The sequence below is a fragment of the Brassica napus genome, chromosome C5 (genome assembly GCF_020379485.1).
Source record: "Brassica napus cultivar Da-Ae chromosome C5, Da-Ae, whole genome shotgun sequence".
Lineage (NCBI taxonomy): Eukaryota > Viridiplantae > Streptophyta > Magnoliopsida > Brassicales > Brassicaceae > Brassica > Brassica napus.
The window spans coordinates 9542636-9569234 of NC_063448.1; the positions used below are offsets into that span (position 1 = coordinate 9542636).

Sequence of the window (26599 nt, forward strand, 5' to 3'; positions counted from 1 at the left end):
GTATGTAACCACTGAATGAATCAACAAACTCAAACTCTATTAGGTAATGTTTTGACACGTGCCTCCTAAGAGAGGTGTCTTAACTCTCTTAATTAAGAGACATGCCTTAGATTTTCATCAATTTTTCTTTTTTTTTTAATTCATAATTGGGCCAAAAGACCCATTTAAGAGTCTCTATTAAACATGCTCTTATATTCGCGACCTTACTACTGTGCATTGTTATTTTCGTTTCCTTTTCGTATTAATTTTTTTTATAGAAAGTTGTACAAGTATAATTGTATAAAACATAATACTGCGCGTGAATCCATTTTTTGTTATTCAAGTGTAATAATAAGCAACTCGAGAAAGAGAATCCAGTTGGGCACCAAAGAAAAAGGATGGAGGCTAAAAAGAATGGAATCCTATAAAGAGATGTGGAATTCCAATACTCCTTCGAGTAAGGAATAATCGCATGGCAGGCAAAAAAAAGAAGTTCAACTTGTTTGTGAATTCTTATAAAGCCTGCTTTTGGCCCAAGTAGCTATCTTTTGTTTAATTTATGCACTCGTTTACAAATCAAACCTAACCCTGAGTGAGTTCGGTCCGTCAAATGTCAAAAACAAAAACCCAAACGTTGAATACCACAGAAGAGAAGAGCACACAACACAATGATAAAGAAATTATTGAACCAACAGACAAATTAATCTTGAACCGGAAAACAGAACCGGATTCGGTTTGGTTGGTGTGGAGTTTCTTTCTGGGTTAGCTAATTTACACCCTCCAAATCTTTTCTTCTTCTTCTTCTCCGATGGGATGTGACTAATTCAGGATCACTTTGGGTGACTAAGCATTTGCTCTTTAAAATCTCAATTTTTAAAAAGGACAGTGAAGAAAATGGCGAATTGGATCTCGTCGAAGCTCAAAGCCGCCGAAACCATTCTTCAACAGGTACTATTGTATGTATAGTAAACGGAAGAAACATTTGGATGGAATCATCCGATTTGGAAGACGTTAGGTTCTAATTGAATTTCGATCTCCATGTTTTGAGCGGTTTTACACTCTATTGTTTCGTTGGTTAAAGATCTTCATCTCAAATGGACGTGATCCAAGCTCGGAACTAATCTTAAATCAATATGCAATGTTGTTTGTTACACCATCTGGGAAATTGAAATGTCTAGCTCAAAAAATTCACTTGTTTTTTTTTTTACTTGAGTGATCCCCTTATCAGATATATGCTCAAGATTCTTCATGGATCTTAATTGATGTATAGTGGTAAGGAATGTACTTAACTGGGGATTTTATAAAAATGTGTTTTTTTTCTTTTACTTTCAGATCGATCAGCAGGCAGCAGAGTCTCTTCGAAAAGATGACAAGCCTGAGACACATGAAGAGGTGTTCGAGACCTCTTCGAAATCTTCAAGTCCCGTTTCTTTGAAAGATCAGTTGAGGAAGAAAACGTATGATGGTAGTGACTCTGGTGGTGGATCTCAGAGAAACTCAACTGAGCAAAAGCCTAGCTACTTAAGTAGCAGTAAAAATCTACGCAAGTCAGATCAATCCCGAGAAAAGACAACGAGTTCACCGTTACAAAGTTTGAAACAAGAGAAACCTACTACACTCACTGACGCTGACTGGACTGAACTTCTGAGTGCTCCTTCGAATCAGGGGACCAGTACTCCAAAGCCTCGTACTCCCCGTGGAGCATCTGTGATTCGGGGATTGAAGAAGGATGTAAAAAGGCAAGGGAATGGGGGGAAAAGTCCTTCGGTGTCTGATGCAAAGAGGAGTGAGAAGACTAGTAGTGGTAATGTGGTTGATTCAAGAGGGAAGTCACAAAAACAGATGAACAAGGAACCAAGTGCTAGCTCTTCTGATACTAAGAATGTTTCTCAGAATATATTTGTGAAGTCAACTCACAAGGAGAGTGAGAATGCTGAGCCACCTTCCCTGGATGACTCCACAAAATCTGCCAAGGAGACTCTCCCTAGAGAACCATTACCGAGTGCTGGAAAACAAGTGAGGGGAGAAATTTTGCGGAGAAATGTTTCTGATGGTTTAAAGAGGAAGGATTCTTCCTTGTCCAGCGATGAATCTGAATCGGATTATGAGTCCGATTCAAGCACGGACTCTGAGAGGGAGCGTCAGAGGGAGGAGCGGAGGAGAAGAAGAGAGAAAGTTTTCGCTGAAAAAGTTGCAGCAAAAGCTGTAGCGGTCATCAAAGAGCGAGAGAATATGGTAGCGAGACTTGAAGGTGAAAAAGAGAGTTTAGAGAAAGTAGTTGAGGAACGAGCTAAACAACAGGCACAAGAGGTAAAAAAATTATCAATCTTTTTCCTTGCAATTTATGAGGTAGTTGATACTTAAGTTTGCTCTTGGACTTTGTTTCGTGTTTTAGCTGACAATATGCAAGCATGGGTGTTACTTGATTCAGATTAAGAAATGGCATGCTCATTATTGTTGAACACTAGCAAAAAATGTAGTTGTACCATTAGGCCGGAACTGGTGCTTATGATAGCTGTGAAGATCTATAATATGTTTGATGTTTGTATTATTCGAGCTAGGTGAACTGTATATGCTGTTTTTGTCCTATTTACTAGGCTGCGGAATTGCAAACAAACATGATGGAAACACTGGAAGCTGCCGACCTTGAAAAGCAGAAGCATAACAACACTAGGATGGAAGTTTTCTCACGCTTGGCCGGATTAGAGGTATTACAGAATGCGTAATTTGTTTGCCGGCTGTTCAATTTGATATTAGTGTTAAGTAAGATGATATATTTAAAATGGATTGTTTTAGGCGGCAAACGCTGAACTTACAAGATCGCTTGCTGCTGGGCAGAAGAAGCTTGAAGCTCAGGTATAGAGATTACTTGTATCTTTTTATCTTGTTTCGTGGCTTGCTTTAATTAGCTGGAATTTACAAAGGTAAAAATGGTTCATGGTTGCTGTTGGAAAGCTTGGTTCAAGCTTTTCTCACTAAGTTTTATATCAGCATTTGCTTACTAATCTCTTTCTTTTCTGATGTGACCAGATAGACCAGGTAGCAGTTCTCCGAGAACAAGTTGAGCTTAAAGAGTCTGCTCTTGAAGGTATATGTTTTTTCTTCGGAGAGTATAGTTAACTTATATATATATATATATACTAAACCCTTCCCTCTTATAGAAAGCTTCTTGATGTCAAGAAAAAGAAAGCTTCTTCTACCCCAAATGACCCTGTTATACTTCTCACTGTGATTTGGGGATAATCACTGATCTATTATATAGTCTTTTAATTCTAAAGAAGTTTATATCATGTAGGACTGAAGCGAAAAACTTCTAATATCCGAGGAAGTGGAAATCTCGTAAACAAGGTGTCTTGATTCTTCTCTTCCTCTTTCTTCGAATTTTGGCGTGGACATCTTTGTTCTAATTGGGTATGAGAATCATGGTCTGCGTATTATGTAGTTGGATGCTTCTAGAGGAGATATGTTCGAACACCAGATGCTTGAAGCAGAGATTTCTTTGCTGACTGATAAAATCGGGTGGTTACAAGATAAGGTTAGCTACCATAGTTGCCTAATTAACTTACTCTTTGGGTTTCATATGGAATGATTAATCCCAGTTGATATATGCAGCTGTATAGTTTTATATGAAAGGTTAGGAATTAAATATAAATGATAGAGCTTTTGCACTGTTTCTTCTTAAAGATTTTCAAGGCAAATCTTTCATTATTCTTTCCCCTATGACACTAATCCCTTGTTGAAACTCTAGGCAAATAAACTGGAAGCAGACATCAATACGATGAGGAAAGAACTCGAAGAACCAACTGAAGTGGAAATTGAACTGAAACGAAGACTTGACCAGCTAACTGACCATCTTATTCAAAAACAATCCCAGGTATATATGACCACCACTGTAAATAAAGAGAATTCAGACAAAACTAACTCTCTTGCTAAATTTGCCAGGTCGAAGCGCTATCCTCGGAGAAAGCAACTATATCGTTTAGAATCGAGGTAACATTGATGAATACCACCAATCTGCCCCCAAAAAGAAAAGATATGTTCTTTACAAGCAACCCAATTTTGATTTTCTTTGCCAGGCCGTATCAAGGCTTATAGAAGAAAACAAAGGTATGTCTGCAACCGAAGCCTCGTCCCAAGATCTTGAAGCAGGAGAATGGAAACTGTCAGGATCAAAGTTCAAACCAGCTTTTCAAGATAAAATCAGGTCAGGCAAGAGACATTTGGGATGGTTAGTGATGCAACTAAACGCTATATTCGTCTCTGGAACTGTCTTCTTGCGTAGAAACCCCATTGCAAAAGTCTGGGCTTTGGTCTATCTGGTTTGCCTTCATCTCTGGGTGCTATACATTTTACTCTCTCATTCCAGTGATTCTTCCTCAAGTGAACTCAGATCAGGTGCAGTTATTTCCTTAGAGAATTTCAATAATAGTTCCCTTCAATAGCTTTTTCCTTGGAAACGTTAAAAGAAATTACTTTTTAAATCATATGTAATGTTCCTCCTTTCAACATTTTTGGAGCTTGATTTGAATCTTAATTGTATTCTCAATCAATGTATCAATCACGTTTCAACGATTATCTGAAGACAGAATGAGAATCTATACAAAAAGAGAGTTTGATCATGAGAGAACACAGGACATGTGGCTAAAGACTGTAATCATCTCTTCATCTCTCTCAGTCAATGCTTCTTTTTTGAGTTTCCTCTATCACTTGCGCATAAGAAAATTGCAAAAAGCTCATTAGTTCACAAGCCAAGCCTTGTAGGGCTACAAAGAAATACAAACACAAAACAGAATGAGTCAGGAGACTCACCAGACTGTAGTTTCTTGAGGGAGATTCTTGCTGTACAATGGAAACTCAAAGAGAAAGACTGTTTTGCACCACTTTGGTAAGTACCCGTACACTCCTCGCGGTAACAGAATCAGGGGACTGTAAAACCAACAATATCCAAAGATTCAAAAACTGAAAGAGCAAACACTTGACTCTTAATTCTAATACTACACATATCAAGGGCCATTAACGGTGTTAAAAGAGCTCGTATGATACCTGGTTGTCTTCTTATAGTGTCTATAAGCTCCCAAGTTACCGTACTTTTTGTCTGCCGATTCCTGCATTCATACACAATAAGAATGTTGACTTCTTCTGTGTGATTCAGAAAGTGGAAAGAGAGAGGAGGAGAGAGGAGACAGAGAGAGAACCTCGAGTAATGGTATGCCACTAACGAAGAAAAGCAGCAAAGTGAGAAAGATTGGTCCAACTATGACAAGGTACTCTGCACCTTTAAGAACAGGCAATGAAGCCACATATATGCCCCACCAGAGTAACATCTGAAATTCATAATCACCCTCCTCCATCAATGTTTAACCGATAAGTGAAATGCGACCAAAGTCTTGTAATCAGCAATACTAACTAACCTCTCCAAAGTAGTTTGGATGGCGTGAATACTTCCACAGTCCAACATCGCACCATCTTCCTTTATTTTCTTGACGATTCTTAAATAGAAGCTTTTGTTGATCAGCTATAGCTTCAACCAATAACCCTGCAACAAACATAGTCCAACCAATAACATCTGCGGGCTGAAACAATCTTCCACCGTTGCTTGCATTAACAAGAGTAACAGGTAAACTAACTGTCCAAACCCACACGGCCTGGCAAAGGTAAAACAAAAAAAACAAAACCCACATTATGTTAGATCACAAGCATAGAGCTCTTATCTGAACTAGTTTCTTATCTAAACTTTAAAGATGGAAGAGAAAGCAAAGGTAGTAGCTAACCTGAAGAGTCCAAAAGACTACTAGTTTCCCCATGTTTTCACGCATTTCATCAAAGCGTCGATCTTCACCCCATTTCAGGATCCTATTCACACACAAATATACTTTATTTATATCTCTATGTCTGTCTCTCTCACAAAATATTCGTAGATGCATATTTGATATCAGAACGTTTAAGTTCATAATATGATAAAAAAACAAATAGAAGTAGCTAATGAATAGTGGGGAAGAGCAGAGTATGATGAATAAATGAGTGGTTATCATCAAGTAAAGGGTACAACAACAAACCGCATAAGGAGGAACATGCCAAGACGAAGTCCCCATACGACTACTAGTGAAGTCAAGACTACCTGAGAGATGATAATAAGAATCACAAAGACTAACTCAATGCAGAAAAAAAGAGGTTTTTACGAACCTGACGAAAATGCCAAGTGCCTTTGAGAACCAGAGTCAAGACAGCAAGTATCACGAAGTTTGTACTTCCTGACCAAACATTTTTTGAGTCAAAATCATGTTAGTAAAAGTCAACGAAATGAAAAAAAAAAAAAAAAAACTCTACACATTCGTTATCACAATCGAAAATTGAGATGATAATGATGAAGATGAAGAAGGTACCGGCAAAGTCGGTAACTTGATCGAATTTGAAAAGAGCTGTGATTACGAAGAATATGAATTGATACACCACCTGCCCCCAAAACACCCAATAAATTAGGAGAGTTAAGACTCTCGGATATATAACTGGTGACTGACGACGAGAAGTAAACGAGCACAAGAAGACTTACGGTGACAATGGCGGTGATGGTCAGGTAATGGGAATCGATTACCTTTACCATTCTTCCTTCTCTCTCCCACCAAACCAAATTCTTCTTCTTCTTTTTTTCCCTATTCGCAGGAAAAAGAAAAAGTCTCTTCCTTTCCTCTTTAATGGAAAAAAAAAGTGTAATCGAAGACTCGTAGTTAAGAAGAAGATAATTACAAAAAAAAAATTAGCCGTCTTTTAGAAATGTAAGTGGTGCTGAATTTCATGTGGTTGCGAACCATACATTAGTATACATACATACATCACCATAGAAACAACGTCTCATGTTTATTATTTGCTGAATCACTAACCAAGGAAATACTTATTCCATGATTTTTTATTCTCAACGACTTGTTCTTCCATCATTCGAAACCATATTCATATGTTTATTTTATCAACATTTTAGAAATAATCTTTTCCTTTTTTGTTCAAATATTAGAAATAAATATTCTAAATTTATAAATCTAAATTATAACTTGATATAATCATAAAACAGCTCCACACAAGAAAAAAGTTTTGTCAATTACAACACTATTCACAACAACAGACTGAAGCATTTAACAAGAGATCAAAACTAAAGCAGGAGCAGTTGAGACTCCTTCAATCTCAACTACATACTCCCAGCGGTATCAGGTCATTATCCTTTCCTATATGGTTTTGAACCCACCGCAAGTGCCAATTGTTTCTTTCTTGTCTTTGTTTCCAAATGTGTCTAGTCCACCAACTGTCTAAAGGTCTTATCATTGTAAGTAATAACAGTCAAGTATCATTGAAATAAACGAGTCTTTTGTGTTCCCAACAAGGTAAATGATGAATTCTTTTGAATTTTGTACATGAGAGTCCATCCTGCTTTCAAGTTCAATTCTCAATGTTTCCACCATTACCAAAATAATTTTCTTTTCTTTTTTTCCTTTTTTCCTTTTTCGCCTTCTTCCTTTTTACAGTTTGTTACGCAAAAAAAAAAACAACATTGGGGAATTACACATGAGCCAGCACACCACAACAAACCATGCACATAGTGATCCCACCATCACCGCTTTAGTCATCTTCTTCAACTCTATTACTGCTCCTGCTCAGTGACCATTGAAGAAGTACTGGGAGTTGCTCTTTGAACGTTTGGACTCATTATAGGTTTCTGTAGCTGCTTTAGAGAGGTCATAATCTCTGCAAAACTTGGTCTTAACCTTGGATCCCTAACAAAAAAAAAAGAAAAAGATTATAACCATTACAGACCAGAGTAAATTCATTAAGAAAACAAAAATGATAAAGATTCTACAATAGAAAATGACATTAACACTACTTACGTCTGCCAACATTTACTGATGATATCTGCAATTCGAGGATCCACAGATTCAGGGATTTCTAGTCGTCGATGTTGAAACCCAACCGCTCCAACAACTTGCATTGGGTTCATCTTCCCCCATGGTTGCTGTAACGTAAAGAGTTCCCATAGAATTACTCCATAGCTGTACACATCACACCTGTTTTTCACATGATGGATCTGGTTCTTTAAAAGGAAACATCACATGTGAAACAAAAAAAAAAGATCACGCTAGAAGCATGTTTCTTTGGGTAAAATGCTTTAGAAAAACCGTACTTTTCATCAGCAGGTTCGTTTCTAAGTACTTCTGGAGCCATCCATTCAGCCTGAAATGAGCAAATACATTATTATACCTAGCTAAGAATCTATGTACTAGCAACTAGTGACTTTCTTCTAGCAGCTTACCGTGCCTGCTGTTGACTTTGAAGAGAGGTATGTGCTTAGTTTCATCCTAGACAATCCGAAATCACACACCTGAGAAATATGTAAAGCTATTACAGAGATATGAATGATAACATAAGTTTTGGTTGGAGAGAAAACTAAAATGGAAGAGGAGGGATTACTGACCTTGACAACCCAGTTTTTGTCAACTAGAAGGTTTGGAGATTTGAGATCACGATGGACAATTACTGGATTACAGCTGTGTAAATAATTCATTCCACGAGCCTACAGTGGTTGGAAGTATTTTTTGTAAGAAACAAATCAAGAAGATACAAATAGACATAAAAGGTAAAAGGAGTGGAAGTGAAATAGTAATAATACAGCATCAAGAGCCATCCTCAGACGCTTTCGCTCATCTAATTGGTTATTAGGCCTGTGGATTAACCTATACAAGCTACCTCTGCACAAGCAATTTTTTTCTTCAAATTTGTGAAAAGCTATAAAGTAAAAAGATGCAAGGAAAGTACACAAAGAAAGAGTCTGAGCTCTACTCATTAATGGATGGGACAGGGACAGTTATCATTAAAGATATGCCAAAATCGTATAGCGTGAAAACAATTGAATTGTGAAAGGAACATAACAATACCTAGGAAGAAATTCTGTAACAATTGAGAGGTGTGGTGGACGGGTTACAGCTCCCATGAAGAGAACAATGTTAGGGTGTCTGAGCCTTCTCATCATCCGGACCTTGCATCAAATTCAAATAACATGTTTACAAAACTTGAAAGGGTGGGAGAGTTTTCAGAGAAGGAAAAGCTTGTACCTCACTTCTGAATTCCTCAAGTGCCTCTCCGGTAATATCTTGGTCAATGAACTTCTTGACGGCCACTGCCTACCAAATCAACAGTTTCATCGTTATTTGAAATAATAAGAAAATTTTCCACTTCTCTATCGCTCTCAGACAATTAAGAGCTACTCACAGTTCCATGCCAATCTCCCCTATACACCTCTCCGTATGATCCTGCAGAAAGAAAAGATAAAATCTAAAATATTTATTTGTTACAGTACTACATAGAGTAGAGCATAAGTCAGTACCCAGTCCGATACGCTCAGCCACAGTAATTTCCTCCCACAAAATCTCGCATTCAGCCACATCATCAATTGCAGCATCAGATTTCGAACTTTCATTGCCAGTAGATCTGTCGGATATTCTTTCTCCTCCTGAACTTGGCCCGTAAGGCCCACCAGAACCACCATCCTCATTGCTTTGTGAATCTAGTTCAAGCTGTCTTCCCACTGCTGCAGCTGTCGCCACAACTGCAGCAGCAGCTGCAACAGAAAGTTCTAAGGTGGAGGAATCCGAGTTTGCTGACTTGGCGGCAGCAACAACCATGGAAGATGCAACAACAGCAGCTGCAGCTACGGCAACAGGAACATTTCTGGGATAGTCGGTAGATGTTTCAGAATGTGAAGAATCAGACATATGACCGAGAGGTCCTGAATGTTCACGTTGATCATGAGTATTTGCTTTAGATTGCGGCCTTGGGAGTGGAGGCAAAAACCTCACAGGACCAAGATTGCTCTGGACTCTTCCTTGTTGAATTGTTCCAAAATCTTCCCCTTTCTCATCATTGGATTCAGCCACAGGTTTGATTTCAACTGTTGCCTCCATTGACTCTGAATAAACTTCAGAAAACAAATTCCGAGGAGCAACAACTCCACTTTCAAGTAATACATCATGAAGTTTCTGAGCTAGGTGAGGATTCTCTTTGGCAGCATCGATCATATATTGTGAAACATCTTTCACTTTCATCCTGCGTCCAGCTGGAGAGCTAACACCTTCAGTCCAAGAAGGCGATCTGGCATGAGCGAAAGAATGAGTAGGTTTGCTGGAAAGCTGTTGAACTGGAGCCTTTTGACTTCCCACAACTTCTTTAAAAGTATTTGGACGGATCATGAGATCTCCTCCACCTTCAGATTGCTTTTCCTCCCAGGAACCCTTGGTCCTAGAGGGATGTTCAGCTGACCAAGATTCTGCTGGCTCTTCAAATGAGGTCTCAACCCAACTGCTGGAAGAAGCTACATGAGATGAATCGACATCTCTGGGACTAGCAGAGTAGACAGAATCGTCATAGTCCATTTGTAGTCCAGCTGCATCAGCGGGGATGAGGGTGCCTGGATCTCCCATGAGATCAACAATGTACTCCCTGAAGTTCACATTTCCATTAGTTAGGGAAGTACATTGCAACTCCAGCAGAAATAATCACAATACAAGCCAAAAACACAGTCAATCATGCTTTCATTTTATATTTTTGTTATCTAGCCTCTATATTAGATTTGAACTTTGAGAGATGCGAGTTAGCTATACAACACAAACTCAAATCCATATGCACCAATGTTCAGTTTTACGTATACACACATTCTCCTCTACAAGTGTTAGAGAAATTGATAAATATAGATAACGAATTTTATTGAATATGAACGTCACCTGCCATCATCAGTCTTAATGGAGTTCATTGCCACATCATCTGAACCGGTATATTGCTGTCCTTTGACTATTCGACAAGGAACACCAACACTATCACACAAAACCTACAAAGTCTCATAAGAAAGAAGAAACAAAACACCGCACGCGTTTTAGAGGTGCAATAAGCTTTGTCTGTAATATGCGTAAAGTTATACAAACTAGGGACTTTTGCGCAAAATTTCAACGGAACATGCACCAAACTAGTAAGAAGCATCAACGGTCACCAGATTAAAAATTAATTCCCCTCTTATGCTAATTTTAACACAAAATAAAAGTAAGAGAGAGCAGGGTACATACTTTGAACAACAAGGCGCGGTGACGAGCCAATCCAATAGTTAGAGAACCCAAGGGCAAAACCATGCTACAGAGGGTTGCTTTCAAACTGTAGCTCAGACTCCACCAAGCTCTTAATGTGCTATCTGGGTCTACAACAGGTCCACCCATGTAATCTCCAACTAAAACCGCCAGCTTCCTTACCAATTCACTGTTCATAAAGCCTGAAGAAGACACTGACTTTGATTTCGCTGCAATATCAAGGGCCTTCTGTTCAAGTCTTAACAGATTAGAGTCTTTGCTTCTGTCCACTAGAACAGCTTCCCAAGTTACACCATCTGACACAAGTGTCCCCTGAAGATCAACTAAGGGAGGTAACTTTTCTAAGGAAGATTCATTGATTACTCCACGCAAGTCATAGAAACCATCCACGATCTTGTCATCATAGCCAAGACAGTTATAATGCTGCAAAAAAAGCATCGAAATTACGGATCATATATAATGCCTTGAGGTGGATTCTTGTATCATAACACACATTACTAGAATTCTATAGAGGATAATCAATTTAGCTTTTCTTGTATCTATCACTCTCTAGCAGAAAAAAAATGATAACTTTGAAACATTTCTAATTATGGCAATGAGTCAAAATCATTACCCAGTATCTATAAGCCATGAGCTCAGCAGGAGAATTCTCAGGAGCAGGAGCAGGAGCAGGAGGACAAGAACCTAAACTGAACTGCTTAATAGCCTCAATCTGAGCAGCTTCAGGATCCTCCCTAGCACTTAGCTCAAGAGCCAGCTGTATCTGATACTCTTCCTCAACCTCAGGATCCTTGGAAGTACCAGAACCCAAATCTTTCATCACGGATTCAGACGCAACAGGAGCACCACGTTCCAAGCTCGCCTCATCCCCTGTGCTACTATTATTAGCATTGGAAGACGCTGTTGTGCTAGAGCTTTTCCTCTGAGCAACAGAGCTTAGCCAATTCGAAAACCCCGCAAAGGGTTTGAACTCAGGGTTGGTCTTGCTTTCCTGAGACCTCGAAGAATCAGAAGGAGATGGCTCTGCATCACTCGACTTGTTGCTCCTGTTTGATACCGAGCCTTCCCCGTCTTCTCGCTGATTGGGATTGATACGCAGCTTTTTTAGAAACTTCTTCATGTTCATCTTCATGATCGGAATGCTAGAGCAGCGAGCATCGGCCTGTGAGCTTCTCCATCCCCTCGAATCAACAGAGAAATGAAGAAGGATGGTTAAAACCCTAATTCCTCGCTAACACGACCCCGAGATCTAACTGCAAGCAGAAGGAAACCTTAATCGGAGCAAGACTCTCTCAAGAAAGATCAGATTTTGATTTCGAGCAGAGACCAAAAGATAGTTCCTTTTCTCCGGATTTCAAAAAAGCTGATCAAAGCCCAATAACGAGGAAGAGATGAAAGTTTCGAGCTTTGAGCAAGTAAACGAACGAATCCTCTTTGCTTCTCTCTCTCTCTCTATAGAGAGAAAGTCCACAGATAGGCCACTTTCTCTTTCTCTTTCTCTTAAAGTCCGACAAAAATCAACTAAAAACAGAGAGGAGTAGATAGATTACTAGAGAAGTGGATTCTTTACCTGGAGACTTGAATTTTTTTTTGCTTTTTTTTTTTTTTGTAATTGTTGTGACATGCAAAAATAAAAACATTGTTTTTTCTTTCACTCCACATCTCTCTCATTTTTATTCAACAACAGAATTTATTAAAACAAAAAAATTTACATTGTAACAAAAATAAATAATTTATCAGAATAACATGTGGAATTAGCATTTATATATATATATGTATTCTTCTCTTTTTCTCATTAGTTTTGTATAAAAGAAAACTATTTTGTTTTATTCAAAAAAAAAACTATTTTGTTTTAATTTTAGGAAAATCCCTTTTAGTTCTCTAGTCTAGCAAAACAAAACTAACAGTTTCTCTAAAAATCCACTTTTCTCTCGAACCTTCGGACTAACCCTAATCTCTGCGGCGATCCCCCGACGGTCGGAGCCCACTCCCGGTGTCGGATGCATCTTTCTCCTTCCCTCTCGTTTTCTCTTTGCTCTCCTCAAACTCCTCTTCCTACCGGCGAGATGCTCGACGATTCTGTGTTTTGTTTGAAGCTCCTAGCTCTACTCTGACCGCGGTGGAGTGTAGCTAGACACGGTGACGGCGGATCTATGGAACGGCGGCGAGTCGGTAAAGGAGGCAGGGTTGGGTCGGCGTTTAGGGTTTATTGGATGAGGAGACATTCGTGTTCCCTTTGAAGGGAGACTCCCAACATCGTTATGGCGGCGTGTGGCTTTGGATTTGTCTTGCAGATCTGAAAGCTGGATGGGTGTGGTTGGCTTGAGGTTCGGATCTGGACGAGGAACGGCGTGTGTGATGATGACTAGAGCAGATCTGAGCTTTGGTGTTGCTTCAGTCAACTTCTCGCCCAAGTGGACTTTGAAGATTTATCTTTGAAGGCGTGCTCTAAGACCAAAAGGTGGATGTGTGTCAGCCTGATGGAATCTGGAGGTATGTGCGTTCTTGATTCCTGCAACAAAGAAGGATCGTCTATGGTTCGTCAGGAGGCTAGTGTTGAGATGAGCTGAGTATATGGAGATGAAGAGATAAGGAGTTGAAGAGAAGAGGAGATGAAGTACTTAGGGAAGTTTGGGAGAGTATGGTACGGTAGGCCGTACAAGGCCGTACAAGGCCGTACAAGGCCGTACCATCCAAACCTCAACCAAAACTTACCATACCTTATCCAAGTGAGACGGTAACTAAGGAGGAGTGACTTGGGTAGCTTAGGGAGAGGATCAGACCGTTGAAAGGATAAGGGGACGCGGTGCCAGGCTGGAACAGGCTGGAAAGCTAAAGCACCTTTAGTCCAAGATGCCATAAGCGTGTGATGCATCCTAGTGGTTGATTTGAATCCATTGCCTTGACTACACACGGCTCAATAGTGCTCATTTCCCCTCTTGTAAACCCTTGTGTTCCTCTTATAAATATGTAACCTCACTCATTAATAAGATTAAGAAAGTTATGAGTCTCTCTTAGTCTTTACTCTCAACATGATTCGATCCTAGACTCCTAATCTCATTTCATACTCAAATCTCTTCTAAATCACTTCTAGTCTTTCTTATTTACTCAGATTACTCTACTCAATCCTAAAAGTGATATGGTATCAGAGCCAGGTTAATAGGAAACTTGGTTTCGTTGAGTTCTTTAAAGATTCAAGATTGAAGCTTTGAAGAGACAGTTTGGTGTTCGTGTGTTCGTAAGCGGTTCTGGGTAGTCTTTCTGAGTTCTATTGGTTGTGTGAGGTGTTATTGAAGCTGTGTGGTGTTCGCTCAAGACAAGTTACCTCAAGAGAAAATTATTGAAGTCTAAAGGGTTCTACATTCAACATGGAGAGTGGGATGAACATGAACATGAAAGTGGCGGTGTGTTTCAAGGGAAACAACTACTTGGTGTGGTCTCGGATGGTGAGAACCACAGTGGGAAGCAAGGGGCTTTGGAAACACATCACGCCAGGAGAAGCTCCAAAGCTCATCACTCAAGGAGAGGCTGAAGATGAAGCCGCAAGCAAGGCAGAAGAGAAGTGGCATCAAGAGGACATGTTGGTGATGTCTGTGCTCCATGCGTCCCTTGAGCCGGCTATTCTGGATGCATACAGCTACTGTGAGTCTGCTAAAGAGCTGTGGGATACTTTGAAGAAGGTGTATGGCAACACTTCAAACCTAAGCCGAGTGTTTGAGGTGAAGCAAGCTATCAACAACCTTGTACAAGAAGACATGGAGTTCACTAAGCATCTAGGAAGATTCAGAAGCCTCTGGTCCGAGATGGAGATGCTTAGGCCAAGCACAACGGATGCTGATGAGCTTAACAAGAGGAGAGAGCAAGATAAGGTCTTTGGGTTACTCCTCACCCTAAACCCGACGTACAACGGTCTCATCCAGCACTTACTTAGGGAGGATACTCTACCTGACCTTGAGGATGTGTGTGCACGGATTCAGAAGGAGCAAGGCTCCATTGGGCTGTTTGGGAAGAAAGGAGATCTTTCCCTTGCAAGTCAAGCAACTCAAGAGGAGGGGAGTGAAGCTCCACAAGCAAACAAGGCTGCGCATGGGAAGTTTGAGGAGAGGAGGTTCAATGGGAGTTGTGATCACTGTAAGAAGCATGGTCACAAGAAGAGCCAATGCTGGATACTCCACCCTCACCTCAAGCCGGCTAAGTTCATGAAGGATCGTGAGGCAAGGGCTAATGTCTCGGATGGTACAAGTGGTGTTGGTACAAGCAAAGGAAAGGAGATAGATGGGCGTGAGGCAGGTGATGGGAAGTCTCTTGTAGCCTACACTGGAGCACTAAGCAACCGTGGGAACAATGATCAAGAGTATCTAAGGAGATCCGACCTTGATGCTCTCATTAAGTTGTTCAAGGAGAATGGTAACACATTTGGGTATTCATTTGGTGCTAGTGTAGTAGAGAACTATAAGAATCTAACTAGAACTGATAGGATGCATGAGAGCTTGATAGAAATGGTAAATCAATCTAGGATTGCAAACTTTGCTAGAAATGATCATACATTCAAACCATCTAGTATCCTTGCACATATTGCTAGTTCTCATGACATTAAGCCATTAGTGATTGATTCAGGAGCATCTCATCATATGATAAGTGATACTAGTTTGATTAAAAACATTGTACCAATGAATGGAAATGTGATGATTGCTAATGGAGATAAGATTCCTATTAGAGGAATAGGAAGTCTTAAACTGTTTGATAAGGAAACTAAAGCTTTTTATATGCCTGAATTTACTTCAAACTTGTTATCTGTTAAGAAATGTGTTACTGATTTACAATGCAATGTTATATTCAGTCCTAATGATGTGAAGTTTCAGGATATTAAAAGCAGCAAGATGATTGGAAAGGGAGTGACTAAAGGAGAACTATATTTACTTGAAGATCTCACTCCTGTTTCTAGATATAGCTGCTCGTTTACTTCTGTTTCTGGTTCTAGTTTAAGTAAAAATGCACTGTGGCATGCTAGATTAGGACACCCTCATAATAAGGCTTTAAAACTGATGTTGCCAGGTGTTTCCTTTGAGAATAATGAGTGTGAAGCTTGCATTTTAGGCAAGCATTGTAGAACTGTCTTTACCAAGTCCACTACTGTTTATGAAAAATGTTTTGATCTCATTCATTCTGATGTTTGGACTGCACCTTGCCTGTCTAGAGATAGCCATAAGTACTATGTAACTTTCATTGATGAAAAATCCAAATACACCTGGTTAACCTTAATTCCAACCAAAGATAGGGTACTTGATGCATTTAAAAACTTTCAAACCTATGTGACTAACCATTACAATGCCAAGATAAAGATTTTTAGGTCAGATAATGGAGGAGAGTACACAGGACAAGCATTCAAACTACACCTATCTCAGCATGGAATCCTTCATCAGACAAGCTGTCCCTATACCCCACAACAGAATGGTGTGGCTGAGAGGAAGAACAGGCATTTGATGGAAGTAGCCAGGTCTATGATGTTTCAATCTAATGTGCCTAAGAAGTTTTGGAGTGATGCAGTTGCTACGGCTTGTTATCTCATCAACAGGACACCAACTCTGATTCTTCAAGGACGATCACCATTTGAGGTACTGAATCAGTACAAACCCTCTCTAGAGCATATGAAGATCTTTGGATGTTTGTGTTTTGTGATGGTGCCTGGAGAGATAAGAAACAAGCTAGAAGCTAAGAGTTCAAAGGCAATGTTTATTGGATATTCATCAAGTCAGAAAGGATACAAGTGCTATGATCCTAACACAAGGAGAGTGTTAGTATCTAGAGAAGTGAAGTTTGTTGAAGAAAAAGGATACTATGAGGAGCAGACTCAAGATGATTTGAAAGATCTCACTTCTGATAGAGCTGAAACATTGAGGATTATCCTAGAGGGTCTTGGAATCAACATGAATCAAGGTGGAAGAAGCACTACTCCAGTACCGGATCATCAGACCTCCAATCTTGACCATGAGGGGGGGAATGAAACAAGAACTCAAAACCATGAAGAGACAAGTAGAGAAGAGAGTTCTGGTTCTCATGATCAAGCTGAGGAATCAAATGATCAACAAGGAGCTGAAGAGAGTCAGCTAAGGGAAGAAGGAGCTGAAGCAAGTCAGCTAGGAGAAGAAAGATCTGAACCAAGTGTACTGCCACAAGAAGAAGAACAAGAGATGGCGCAAGAAGGGCCAGTGTTGAGAAGAAGTACAAGGCTGAGAAAGGATCCTTCCAGTTGGGTAAACACAAGAGTGTACTACAATGCCCAAGCTGTGAAGCATCCTACTCAGGCCGTGTGTTCTTTTGCTAAATATCCAGAAGCACATTGTGCATTCATGGTAAACTTAGATGAGAATCACATTCCAAGAAGCTATGAAGAGGCAATGAAGGATAAGGAATGGAAGGAATCAGTAGGAGCTGAGGCAGGAGCTATGATCAAAAATGATACATGGTATGAGAGTGAACTACCAAAAGGGAAGAAGGCAGTATCTAGCAGATGGATCTTCACAATCAAATACAAGGCTGATGGGAAGATTGAGAGGAAGAAGACTAGATTAGTAGCAAGAGGGTTCACTCAAACATATGGAGAGGATTACATTGAGACATTTGCACCAGTAGCCAAGTTACATACCATTAGAATTGTACTAAGCTTGGCAGTTAATCTTGGATGGGGATTGTGGCAAATGGATGTGAAGAATGCATTCTTACAAGGAGAACTTGAGGATGAAGTATACATGTATCCTCCACCTGGTCTTGAACATCTAGTGAAACGAGGGAATGTACTGAGGCTAAAGAAGGCTATCTATGGGTTGAAGCAATCTCCAAGAGCTTGGTACAACAAGTTGAGCACAACTCTGAACGGCCAAGGCTTTAAGAAGTCAGAATTGGATCATACTCTCTTTACCCTCACTACTCCCTCAGGTATGGTTGCTCTTCTTGTGTATGTGGATGATATCATTATCACAGGGAGTGATAAGGAAGGTATCAAAGAAACCAAGGAGTTTCTAAAGTCTATGTTTGAAATAAAAGACTTGGGAGAAATGAAATACTTTCTTGGAATTGAGATTTGTAGATCCAAGGAAGGTTTGTTCATGTCCCAAAGGAAGTATACACTTGATCTTCTGAAAGGTGCAGGTGCTTATGGAGGCAAGACAGCAAGGATGCCAATGGAGGATGGCTACAAAGTACCAAGAGAGGGGGAGATTGAAGACATCAAGCCATTTCATGATCCTAAACTCTATAGAAAACTTGTTGGCAAATTGATTTATCTTACCATCACAAGACCTGATATATGCTTTGCTGTGAATCAGGTGAGTCAACACATGCAGCTTCCCAAGGAACATCATTGGCGTATGGTGGAGAGGCTGCTAATGTATCTGAATGGCTCGCCGGATCAAGGAGTATGGATGGGGTGCAATGGAAGCACAGAAGTAGTGGGCTATTGTGATGCGGATTGGGCAGGTGATAGAGCTGACAGGAGATCAACAACCGGCTATTGCACATTCATTGGAGGCAACTTGGTAACTTGGAAGAGTAAGAAACAGAAGGTGGTGTCATGCTCAAGTGCAGAAGCTGAATATAGAGCTATGCTGAAGCTTACAAACGAGCTAGTTTGGATCAAGGGCATCTTGAAGCATTTAAAGATAGAACAAGCCACTCCAATGACAATGCATTGTGACAACCAAGCAGCCATTCACATAGCCTCCAACTCGGTGTTCCATGAGAGAACAAAGCACATTGAGGTTGATTGCCACAAGGTGAGGCAGATGATTGTCCTAGGAGTCATCTTGCCATGTTATACTAGGAGTGAAGATCAGTTGGCTGATGTATTCACCAAGGCTGCGAGGCAAAAGACAATGGAGTCCATTCATATCAGATTGGGCCTCATTGATCTTGGGAAGAGAAGTAGCTGATCCCCTTAGTCATGAGATCTTTACTCTTTTTCCCTCATTAAGGTTTTGTCCCAATGGTTTTCCTTGGTGAGGTTTTTAATGAGGAAGATCTCATGGCTGTCCAAGCTTAGGCTTCCACAAAGCTAAGCTTGAGGGGGAGTGTTGAGATGAGCTGAGTATATGGAGATGAAGAGATAAGGAGTTGAAGAGAAGAGGAGATGAAGTACTTAGGGAAGTTTGGGAGAGTATGGTACGGTAGGCCGCACAAGGCCGTACAAGGCCGTACAAGGCCGTACCATCCAAACCTCAACCAAAACTTACCATACCTTATCCAAGTGAGACGGTAACTAAGGAGGAGTGACTTGGGTAGCTTAGGGAGAGGATCATACCGTTGAAAGGATAAGGGGACGCGGTGCCAGGCTGGAACAGGCTGGAAAGCTAAAGCACCTTTAGTCCAAGATGCCATAAGCGTGTGATGCATCCTAGTGGTTGATTTGAATCCATTGCCTTGACTACACACGGCTCAATAGTGCTCATTTCCCCTCTTGTAAACCCTTGTGTTCCTCTTATAAATATGTAACCTCACTCATTAATAAGATTAAGAAAGTTATGAGTCTCTCTTAGTCTTTACTCTCAACATGATTCGATCCTAGACTCCTAATCTCATTTCATACTCAAATCTCTTCTAAATCACTTCTAGTCTTTCTTATTTACTCAGATTACTCTACTCAATCCTAAAAGTGATAGCTAGGAGTTTATGGAGCTCTACTTGGACAAACGACGGTCATGCTACAACAACGACTAGGCTCATTCCTGCAGAAGAAGCTGATTCTCTGGTTCTTAGAGACATGACGTGAAGAGACTCAGACCTTTCGATTGGTCACCGAAAGTGTTTAAGTTCTCGGTGGTTCATGTTATGAGGCAAATCATTCGCAGTACCGCGATGATAGACAGAACCGGTAGATTCGCCTTGTCTTCGGTGTGGCAGGGTTTCGAGCTTGTTCGTGGTTGGTGCCAAAGCGACAGCCCGCCCTTTATCGGTGTTTGATTGATCAAACGGAGTCCAGAAGCTCTGGTTACGGATTGTCGCAAGTGTTGATCGTCACTACACCTACAAGATGCAATGCGTGTGCTATGTGCTTCTCGGTCTTCCCGCAATGAGAATAAGCGCCGTTTGATGATGATGCAGCTGGTCTTGTGTATTCACTCCTATCGTTTGGTACCAGCTGCAGCGAGCAGTAATTGGAATTCTCTTGATAGGATAGATTAGAGGTCTTAGAATTTGCGTTGTATCTTGTTTTTTAGTGGTAGAATGTTGTGGTTTAAGAAACATGTCATTCTGTGTTAAGAGTGATCTTGTTTTCGTTGTGGTTGAAAGGGTACAAAGAGGTATAGATCGGGTAGCGTATGATCCAACTTAGTGTCTATGTGATTCAACTCTTGGTTAATAAAAAGTTTGAAGTTGAGCAAAAAAAAAACAAAAAAAAACTAACATTTTCTCTTTCTTGCTGAAAACAAAATAAATCCACACTCAAATTCTAAAATTCTGTTATAAACTAGTTTCTATTTTGTACAACCAGTAAAAGCTAATTAAGCAATATAAAAACTTATCTATTCATTTTTAATGAAATATGGATTATGCACTTTTAAATAGTAGAATAAATAGCAAAATTATTTATGATCGTGCATTCCATATTCATTATTCCTTTTTTGCGTATCTGGATTTATTAAAATAGCTCATTTAAAATAAAATTGTCTTTAGGCTATTAAAATTATTAGATCACCACTTTGATGCTTTAATACTCCCATGACATACTTTCTCAAAAAAAAAAACTCCCATGACATATCGTCATGAGCTATTACATTTGATTGATTTGAAAGACAAAAAAATCAATAGGTTTTCTTCACCAATAAAATTATTGTTCCAAATTAATGCCATACTGGCTTATGCCAAATTAATGCCACGTCATTGTTATCCACAGAGAAAATAAATTGGAAAGAAGGTCTCTGGCCTTCCAATTGGCAAATTAGGCGTCATCGCCGCCAGGGACCACCTATCCCACCAAACAGTTTTCTTCCTCTCACGAAAATAATGTTTTTAAAAGCGTTGACAATTAAAAAAATAATTAACTTCCATCAAAGATGAAACCCAACTATCTTTAATAATAAAGTTAAACTATGTGCCATTTCAGGCCGTCCACGTCGCTCAAGGAGGGTGGGGGTTTTCCGCCATGTGTACAGCTTCCCCAAAAGCTAATCTATAGTATCATTTTGGTTTCTCTTTCGTTTGCGAAAACTCAACACACGAAAACTCCACCTTAATTCCAACCTGAAAATTCTCCCTACGATCCTCTCTAGATTCTCGGCGCCGTCGTAGTAAAAAAAATGTCCCAGTCCACGGCGAGGAGCGGGCGCGTTGTCGGCGACTACTTGGTGGGTCGGCAAATCGGGTCGGGTTCGTTCTCTGTAGTCTCCGAAGCGAGGCACCGTGTTCACGGGACCCACGTCGCAATCAAGGAGATCGCTATGGGAAGGCTTAACAAGAAGCTGCAGGAGAGTCTCATGTCTGAGATTTATATCCTGAGGAGGATCAATCACCCCAACATCATCCGTTTGATCGACATGATCGAGGTTGGTTGGTTGGTCCTTTAAAACATCCAAAGTTCGATCCTTTATGCTTCTTGCTGCTGTGTTTTAGTTCCTTGAGATTGACCCTTTGTTTGAATGTGTTGTGTAGTCACCTGGGAAAGTACATTTGGTGTTGGAGTATTGTAGAGGAGGTGATTTGTCTGTGTATATTCAGAGTCATGGAAGTGTTCCTGAAGCTACTGCTAAGCATTTCATGTTGCAGTTAGGTAAACTCTAGGTAGATATTTCACCTTTGTTGAAATTAATAAGTGCTAAGAATCTTTCCTTCTTGAAGCAGAATCTTCTTCTATCCACAGATGGAAACGATGCAGATCTGAAGATTGCTGATTTTGGATTTGCAAGGTATTGTAATCAGCTCTCCCTGTTACTAAGATCAAAGAGTTGTGTAATATGTGTCAATTAGAGAAGGTTTCGAATGGGCTCGAGCTGCTTTTGAATGTATATTGTCGAGTTCTAGCCTAGGTAAATTCATTCTTTTCTTACTTCTTAGGGATGTACGCATATTGTCCCCCACTCTTCAGGGCTTTTTAGTTTACATTTGAAACATTCGCACTTTCCTTAATGCAGATCGTTGCAACCAAGGAGACTTGCAGAAACATTATGCGGTTCACCATTGTACATGGCCCCAGAGATTATGCAACTTCAGAAGTATGATGCAAAGGTGAGAAACCTTTCTCTTACAAAGCTATCTAGACCTTTCTCTCTTTTACAATATATCTTTAAGCACACAGGCAGATCTCTGGAGTGTTGGTGCTATCTTATTTCAACTTGCGACAGGCACAACCCCTTTTACAGGAAACAGCCAGCTTCAGGTTTTTTTTTGCATTCTCTGTCTCTTACAGATTTCTACGTAAATGTTTTGTCTTCTGGTGTGCCTAAAACGATCTTTTGTTCACAGTTGCTCCAAAACATTTTGAGATCAACTGGATTACAATTTCCAGCGGACTGTAGAGATTTAAGTTTGGACTGTATAGATCTATGTCAGAAGTTATTGCGCATTGATCGAGGTCAGCATCAGACTACTTTCTATCTATTGCATGAGACCCATATAATAAGTTCTATTCATCTCCTACCTCACATGTCTTATTAGTAAAGAGTAAAAGAGCTTATGGTCCTACTCTCTTTGTATCCAATGCGATTACAGTACATTCTTGAATCTCTTGTCTTTTACAGTGGAACGTTTGACATTTGAAGAGTTCTTTAATCACCCTTTTCTTTCGGACAGGCAATCATATAATTTTTCAAGGTATATGTGACCGCCTTTTTTCTCTCTCTCTCTTTATATGCAAATATTTGTAGCTGATGAGATTATCTCTCCTACAGGAGTAGATTGGGCTCAAGGACAATGGACGGTTTTCTTTCTTCTGGAAGCAGTCCGTCGAGAAACATGGAAGAAAGTTCTCAAGAAGACTGTTTACCCTTCCTCCTAGATGATGATTCCAGTGGACCTGAGGGGAGCCCTTCACATTTGAAAAGGACCTCCTCGATGAAGTCGTCCTCTGGATTTAACATTGATGCTAGAGTTGAGGACCACCGTGTTGATAGTCAACACGTTCTTTTTGTTAACGAATGAATTTCAAATACGTTACATATTTGGTTTGAAGCTTACACAAAACAAAACAAAACAAAAAAAAAATACATTAAAATTATACTCTCTGTCGGCACCAGGCTGTGATAAATATACCAGTTTATAACACAGGAGAAATCACTATCCAATATCATTATCATAAGAAGGATGAGGAAGAACCATCTACCCAAAACCTGTCACATGGTTATTTGATTGTTATTTCATATTCTTGTTTAATTTTAACCATGATTGTCTTGCCACTATTTTAGAATAACTCTTGCTTGGTAAATAATGTTATAAGTATCTGATTAGTTGCATGATGATTTAGTTTGTAACCAACGGTGAAAGAATCTACAGATCTTTACTAAATATTGGATGTAATTACTGCATTTGTTAAGATACTCTCTCTACTATGTTGTTCTATAGAAGAAGCATCAAACTCTGAATATTTTCTACTTCATGCTATCTAACACATGATGGTTTTCATAATGTTACAACTGAGTTTTCGTATTCTTGAGTATGATAAAAGCGGCTTTAAGCTATTAGTATTGCTCGAAGAAACACATTGGGCCGAGGCTTAAGATCCCATCTCTCATATATGCGACTGTGAGCTTGTGTGTGTTTTAGTTGCATTAGTTAATATCAATGTGAAAAGTCTCAAGGTATATCAGTATCCAACACATACTCGAAACATATTTCATTATATCTTTGTAGTTTTTCATACTTTAACATGCATCAATGGGAAGGCCTGTTGGAGATGCTGCTTAGCTGGGTTCCAATTTGCAAATCTCTGGTGGTCTTGATTTTCTTCAAGTATCAAGCATATTTCTCTTCTGTTTTGTTTTTGCTAATGATTTGGTTCTGTAATAATCTGTATTAAAATCAGGGGCCAAATATATTGTCACAAGCCAAAAGTCCATGATATGAAGTGTTAGTTTGTCAACTTTGTTACATTAACACTTGAACGATTATCGTTTGAAGAGGAAAAATAGTAAATTATAAAAACTCCATAAGAGATCTTAGGTGTTCAATTTGGATTTAGATTTAATTTTGGTTCGTTTTTTTTTTAAATTTCAAGTTTTTGGTTTATAAAAAAGGTAATTATACTAAATAGATATTTTCAAGTTTTGGTCACAAAAATATAACACAAAGAGGAAAATGACCAAAATGTTTCATTTAATAGGTAAAAGGACCCTAATAGCCCTAAATATATAAAAAATAAAATTTTATAGTTTTAGATTATATGTTTTGAAATTTTTTTTTTTTCAAATTTTCTTTTTGTAATTCGAAAATACTTTTTGAAACTATTTTTAAAATTTTTATTTTAAAATTTTTAATATTTATTTTTTATTTTATAAAATTTTAAATCTCAATCCCAAATCCCCACCCTTTAACTCTAAACCCTAAGGTTTTGATTAGTTAACCCTAGGGGTATAAATATATATTTACCTCTTTAATGAAACATTTTGGTCATTTTTATCTTTAGAGTCTATATCTGTGACAGAAACTTTTTTAGTGCTATCCTAGGGTATTTCCCTTATAAAAATTAACCATCATATTAAAATCATATCTACATTAGTTTGGCTTAATTTATATATTGTCCGTCCTCGATCTATTTGATTTTATACCACCAAATCATAAATATATTTAAATTTATAATTTTTTATATGATTAGAAAACGGATAATATTAAACACACAAATATATTTTCAGTAACCTAATTTTAAATAGAATGGTATTTCTGTTTGGGCAATTCTCTCAAATAGCTATTTTTAAGTTTTTGTCATAAAAATAGCCCTAAAAAATAATATGAATAAAATAGCCCTTTTTATTTTGAAAGTTTTAATATTTTTTTTTAAAAAAATTGAACTCATCCCAAAACCCAACCCCTTAACTCAAAACTTAGATTTGTTAACCATAACGGTATAAATGCATATTTACCTTTCAATAAAACCGCTTTTGGTCATTTTTCTCATTGGAGGTTTATTTTTGTGAAAATAAATTAAAAATAGCAATCTAAGGGAATTTTTCTATTCTGGTGTTTTATATAAATATAAAAAATTAGTAAAAAGATTAATAATTATGATAATTCCCTTAAAATAAACATAATAAAAGTTAGTGATATCAAAATATTTTAATTAACAAAATTTAACATAAAATAAATATGTCATCGAAAAATTGTTTATTTTGTTTGGTGAAAAAGAAAAAAAAAATAACCTTCGGAAAACATTTTCATTAAAATCAACGGCTAATACGGTATTTTTAAAATAAGTTATATATATATATATATCAATTATAGTATATAATTTATCAGATATCTAAATTACTATCTTTAAGGTAATCATTTATTGGTTTATTCGGATTGATTGTTTCATAACCGAATTCTATCCATGTACTGCGATTTAGAAAAAAAAAACATTTGATTTATATGATATTGGCAGATCCAGACCACTTTCTTTATTTTGGTTTAGTTCGTTTTAGTTGGTTCATGTTTATCGTATTAAACATCACAAATTATTATTCCCTCTATTCCTAAATATAGGATGTTTAGAATAGTTTTTATGTTCCACTATGTAGGATGTTCTCATATTTCTAGGTAGTTTTAAGTTTATCAAAAACTGTGTAACCAATCAAATTTAATAGTTCTATTTTGTAATTGGTTGAATAGTTTTTAATTTAAAATCTTAATGATATTTTTTAGATTAAAAGTAACTTTCTTAATAAGTGTGTTTTACCTAAAAAATCTTATATTTAGGAACAGGGTGAGTAGTAATACTGTGAGATGGTTTTCAAAACCGACTCTTTCAACCGCTCAGACATCCATCCCCTTCTCTTACCTACTTTGACTCAGATCTTCGGCATACCTCATACAAGATATGCACATGAAATGATATTCAATCAAAACAAGTAAATTTCTTCACAGTTTGGCTGTTCGGGTGAAACAAGAGAAACACATATATCAATAACTAAAATTGACAAACGTTTGCCTCCCCAAACTTAACTGCATCGTTTGCCTCTTCTCCCTTTTGTTCTGCATCTTTCCTTTGCAATTAATAAATAGTGATTTCCTTCAATTTTTCCTTTGTCCCACTAAAATTTATGTCTACAACGATTATCGTAGTGATTCACAAACAAAATATATGACCATCCACTGAAAACCCTATAAGCACTAACCACTATTAAATGGATCAAATAAGAATTTCGAACTCATTAGAAATAAAAGATACAAACCCGGCGCGTAGCGCCGGCAAACCACTAGTACATAAATAAAATAAAGTTGCTCATATATCAAAACAAAATACAGTATAACCTCTATAAATTAATAATATTAAAATTTTAAAATTTTATTAATTTATTAATTTATAAAAAAAATTATTTAGATTTCTT

General features: G+C 38.4%; 3 protein-coding genes and 1 pseudogene across 6 annotated transcripts; 2 read left to right on the forward strand and 2 right to left on the reverse strand.

Moving 5' to 3' along the window:
* Nucleotides 1-674: 674 nt before the first annotated feature.
* Nucleotides 675-4598, forward strand: LOC106427125 (golgin candidate 2-like). The gene is made up of 10 exons (XM_013867853.3): nucleotides 675-927; nucleotides 1312-2289; nucleotides 2577-2687; nucleotides 2776-2835; nucleotides 3010-3067; nucleotides 3275-3327; nucleotides 3422-3514; nucleotides 3728-3853; nucleotides 3922-3969; nucleotides 4056-4598. The coding sequence occupies exons 1-10, from the start codon at nucleotides 874-876 to the stop codon at nucleotides 4419-4421; spliced, it is 1947 nt and encodes a 648-aa protein (XP_013723307.2). The 5' UTR covers nucleotides 675-873; the 3' UTR covers nucleotides 4422-4598.
* LOC106427126 lies at nucleotides 4461-6877 on the reverse strand. 2 transcript variants are annotated; one of them, XM_013867854.3, is made up of 10 exons: nucleotides 6530-6877; nucleotides 6363-6432; nucleotides 6163-6230; nucleotides 6036-6097; nucleotides 5751-5832; nucleotides 5391-5624; nucleotides 5175-5303; nucleotides 5023-5084; nucleotides 4789-4905; nucleotides 4461-4685 (listed from the first exon to the last, which is right to left on the reverse strand). In XM_013867854.3, exons 1-10 carry the CDS (start codon nucleotides 6578-6580, stop codon nucleotides 4655-4657), a joined length of 906 nt encoding a protein of 301 aa, XP_013723308.2. In that variant the 5' UTR covers nucleotides 6581-6877; the 3' UTR covers nucleotides 4461-4654. The 2 variants fall into 2 exon arrangements, with proteins under 2 accessions (XP_013723308.2, XP_013723309.2); XM_013867855.3 differs by having other exon boundaries at nucleotides 4461-4679; nucleotides 6530-6838.
* Nucleotides 6878-7315: 438 nt separating this feature from the next.
* On the reverse strand, nucleotides 7316-12635 carry LOC106427124 (probable serine/threonine-protein kinase SIS8). Of its 3 annotated transcripts, XM_013867852.3 has the most exons (13): nucleotides 11704-12635; nucleotides 11073-11513; nucleotides 10737-10840; nucleotides 9344-10455; nucleotides 9229-9269; nucleotides 9072-9140; nucleotides 8895-8995; nucleotides 8630-8708; nucleotides 8435-8533; nucleotides 8273-8341; nucleotides 8144-8193; nucleotides 7851-8027; nucleotides 7316-7739 (listed from the first exon to the last, which is right to left on the reverse strand). In XM_013867852.3, exons 1-13 carry the CDS (start codon nucleotides 12220-12222, stop codon nucleotides 7607-7609), a joined length of 2994 nt encoding a protein of 997 aa, XP_013723306.2. In that variant the 5' UTR covers nucleotides 12223-12635; the 3' UTR covers nucleotides 7316-7606. The 3 variants fall into 3 exon arrangements, 2 of the variants coding, with proteins under 2 accessions (XP_013723306.2, XP_022558829.2); XM_022703108.2 differs by having other exon boundaries at nucleotides 8273-8533; nucleotides 11704-12626; XR_007323792.1 differs by lacking the exons at nucleotides 7316-7739; nucleotides 7851-8027; nucleotides 8630-8708 and having other exon boundaries at nucleotides 8162-8193; nucleotides 11704-12626.
* Nucleotides 12636-21270: 8635 nt separating this feature from the next.
* LOC125587519 lies at nucleotides 21271-23234 on the forward strand (annotated as a pseudogene).
* Nucleotides 23235-26599: the final 3365 nt, after the last annotated feature.